At 35.1% G+C, this 3,103-nt stretch overlaps 1 protein-coding gene across 1 annotated transcript; it reads right to left on the minus strand.

Annotated features, from left to right (window-relative positions):
* Positions 1-456: 456 nt before the first annotated feature.
* hmx2 (H6 family homeobox 2) lies at positions 457-2,599 on the minus strand. The gene is made up of 2 exons (XM_041269443.1): positions 2,191-2,599; positions 457-1,268 (listed from the first exon to the last, which is right to left on the minus strand). Exons 1-2 carry the CDS (start codon positions 2,471-2,473, stop codon positions 742-744), a joined length of 810 nt encoding a protein of 269 aa, XP_041125377.1. The 5' UTR covers positions 2,474-2,599; the 3' UTR covers positions 457-741.
* Positions 2,600-3,103: the final 504 nt, after the last annotated feature.

A 3,103-nucleotide genomic window follows, 5' to 3' on the forward strand; every position in this document is an offset into this window, starting at 1 on the left:
CATCCAGATTTATCACAGCAAAAAATTATTGTTTAGCATACTGCCGTCAAAGAAGTTTTCTGCCTGACTTTGTACCACAAAACATTTCCCCCCTATAAGACTTTTAAAGGGAAAGTAACTGTTTTGTACAATGCCGAATCCGCGCCTGTAAGTTTTTATATCCAAAAAGTGCTTAACTCTAATAATAATAATAATAATAATAATAATACCATGCTTCATTTTTACACTACACTATGTGTGGTTAACAAATTCCATTTCTTCAATCTGACAACATTTAAATTCCTTTTTACAACTGGTGTTTATACATTCAGTTATTTGTGGTAATATAAAATCCGTAAGACAGAACCTATCTTTCTCAATTCATTTATTTTCAATGCTGTGCTGTTTATATTTTTTGTATGAAAAAATAAGACATACTTATATGTAAAGAAATTTATTTCAGTGTGATTCCTTAAACATCCTGGTAGTAAAACACCAGATTTTTTTTTTTTTTCTCACATAACAGGTGTTTTGGTTAAACAAGGAAGGGGTAGCTGTTTAAAGGAGGAAACAATCTACAAAATAATTAATATACACATGGTGTATTTACCGTTTAGAGAAGCACATTGCTATCATATTTACACATCCAGTTGTTGCATAAGAAATATACATTTCCATCAGGTAAGATTATTATATAAATATACATTTATGTGTCAATCAGGGTTTTGTTGTTTGTTTGTTTTTGGAGGGGGAAGAATAAAGTCAGTATTCAATCTTGTTATACAGATTGTATAAAGGTAGGGCTGGTAGGTTACTCCCGGGGTAATAGAAAGGTGTTGGGAAAGCAATGGACCTTGGAACTGGCACTCTCAGAAGAGAATTGTCTCTGAATACCAACGGCATCCCTACTAAAGTCTGTGCGGATGCATGTGCCATGTTGGCCGCGTCCAGTTCCGCAGAAAGCTGCCTCTTCCACTTGTTTCTGCGGTTTTGGAACCAAGTCTTCACCTGTGTCTCTGTTAGCTGCAGGCTGGAGGCTAGGCAGGCCCGCTCAGAACTGCTCAAGTAGCGCTTCATGTCAAAGGTGGACTCGAGTTGGTAGACCTGGCTCCGGGAAAAAACAGTTCGGGTCTTCTTCTTGGATGAGTTGCTGTGTTTGTTGTCCTCTGAAGCCGGCGAGTTTTGACCACAAGGTGTGTCCTTTTCTTCTGTGTAATCCTGTAGTAGAGGTGGCGGTGGTATGTGCTGCCCTCTTTCTGTGCCTCCCTGACCCGCTGCAATCCCTTTACCTGTAGAAAACAAAGCAATGAAAAACGTACACTTTTACTGCATTGCTCGTTCAGATTTTTTTTCGTTTACTTTCCAAGAATGATAATTTAGTTTCAATGTGCTTTATAGGATCGTATCTTTAAGCAAGCTGCATAATGAACATATTAATATAATGTATACCGTAGAATATTTGTTTTAGTTATAGCATTAGTGATATGAATTCGTATTATTATAATTATAAAATTAATAGAGCATTTACCTTAGAATACGAGGAATCTGTTAGTTTTTTAAGAAACAGGTGTTTTGATACGATTTCCCAAGTTTATATACAGTGCAAATTGTCTTATTAAAAAAACATACTGTATTTTTTTAGAAAAATAAGTAGACACAGGAGAATATTTAATTTCCTTATAAAAAATAATTTTATCTGAATATATTGTTTAACGACAAGTAAATTATTAAATATATATAGATATATGCGACAAGTAATATATATATATATATATATATATAATTAATATATATATAAATAATATAATATATATATATTATATATATTGTGTAATGGAACCCCAAATTAATGTCTGGGATGGGAACCCCAATTCATTTAAAAATGTTATATGATTTGATACTTACAACTGTAAGCTGTGTACAATACATTGCAAAAGCTCCAAAGCATATTGTGACTTACAGACCGTACTAAAATTGTAAACGTTATGTTTAATTAATTAGCGAGTGTGTTTTTATTTTATTGGTCAAAAAAGTCGCAACAATTAATTTGTGCAGAACTTGCATAAATGATGGCTATATTATATTGGATTCAGGAATTAAATACAGAAGTTGAGACAAATAAAAGCGAATTGCAAAGGTTTGCACATTGAAACGTGAATGAAAAATTGATCAAGTGACAATAGACTCATCGAGCTTCTAAAATACACTTACCGAGGCGAGAGAAGTTGATAGGTTGGTGTTGGTGATTGCATGGCTCGTTGTGGCCGGGTTCCGAGCAGAAACAGCCCGGTTCTTTATAGCACGATTCTTCCCCGGCGCTATAGTCTTCTTCCGATGACACAGAAAGGGTTCGCGTTCTTTGCAAAGCTCCTATGGACGAGTCTTTGCTACCTGAGCGGCCACCTTCCGATGTGGTACCCAGAATCGACTGGATAGTAAAGCTGGAGATCGGCGCAGGGAAATGCTTGCTACCGCGGTCTTCTTTATTACTCATTCTGGAATCATAACACGAAGAGAGAGAGAGATAGGGAGAGAGAGAGAAAACAACACGTCTCGATTTAGAGAAGTGTTGAGTAAAGTACAGGCGTTAAAGGGTTTTGCTGTTTTTCCCTGAGCTTGTACAGCCTGAATGTATCCCCTGTCTTCCTCCAGAAGGGTACTGATCTCAAGGCAGCTTTGTGGCGTTGCTTCATTTGCATGTAGGTTAGATTTACACGGGCCAATCACAGCCTGAAAGTTAGCCCGGAAATTTTAAACTACTTCTGTTCTGCAGCAAAAAACAATCCCAGAATAGGCCATTTGATTGTGACTAATTGTTTTGTACATATGTATCTTAAGTACATGCCACACCATCAAGAAGCAATAATTATTTGGGTTGAAACTGTAGCTGAAGTAAGACCAATCGTGCTGTCTTGTCTGTGCTTTTAATTTAACACAAAAAGCATTATATTATATATTATATATATATATATATGATTATATAAATATATCTATTATATATATATATATATATCATAAGTGGGTAAAATATTTGTAAGCAATAATACTCATATATATATAATTGCCATAGTCGTTTAAATTATCACGCTAAATACATGCATTGTTAAGTGAGACATTATTATTT

Source organism: Polyodon spathula, chromosome 13 (genome assembly GCF_017654505.1).
Source record: "Polyodon spathula isolate WHYD16114869_AA chromosome 13, ASM1765450v1, whole genome shotgun sequence".
In the NCBI taxonomy this organism is placed as follows: Eukaryota; Metazoa; Chordata; class Actinopteri; order Acipenseriformes; family Polyodontidae; genus Polyodon; species Polyodon spathula.

Excerpts from the sequence above, each read along its gene's own strand:
- hmx2 (XM_041269443.1), bottom strand. The coding sequence starts at position 2,473 with ATGAGTAATAAAGAAGACCGCGGTAGCAAGCATTTCCCTGCGCCGATC. Across the intron at positions 1,269-2,190 it reads TATCAACTTCTCTCGCCTCG|GTAAAGGGATTGCAGCGGGT; the intron begins GTAAGTGTATTT and ends TGTTTTCTACAG.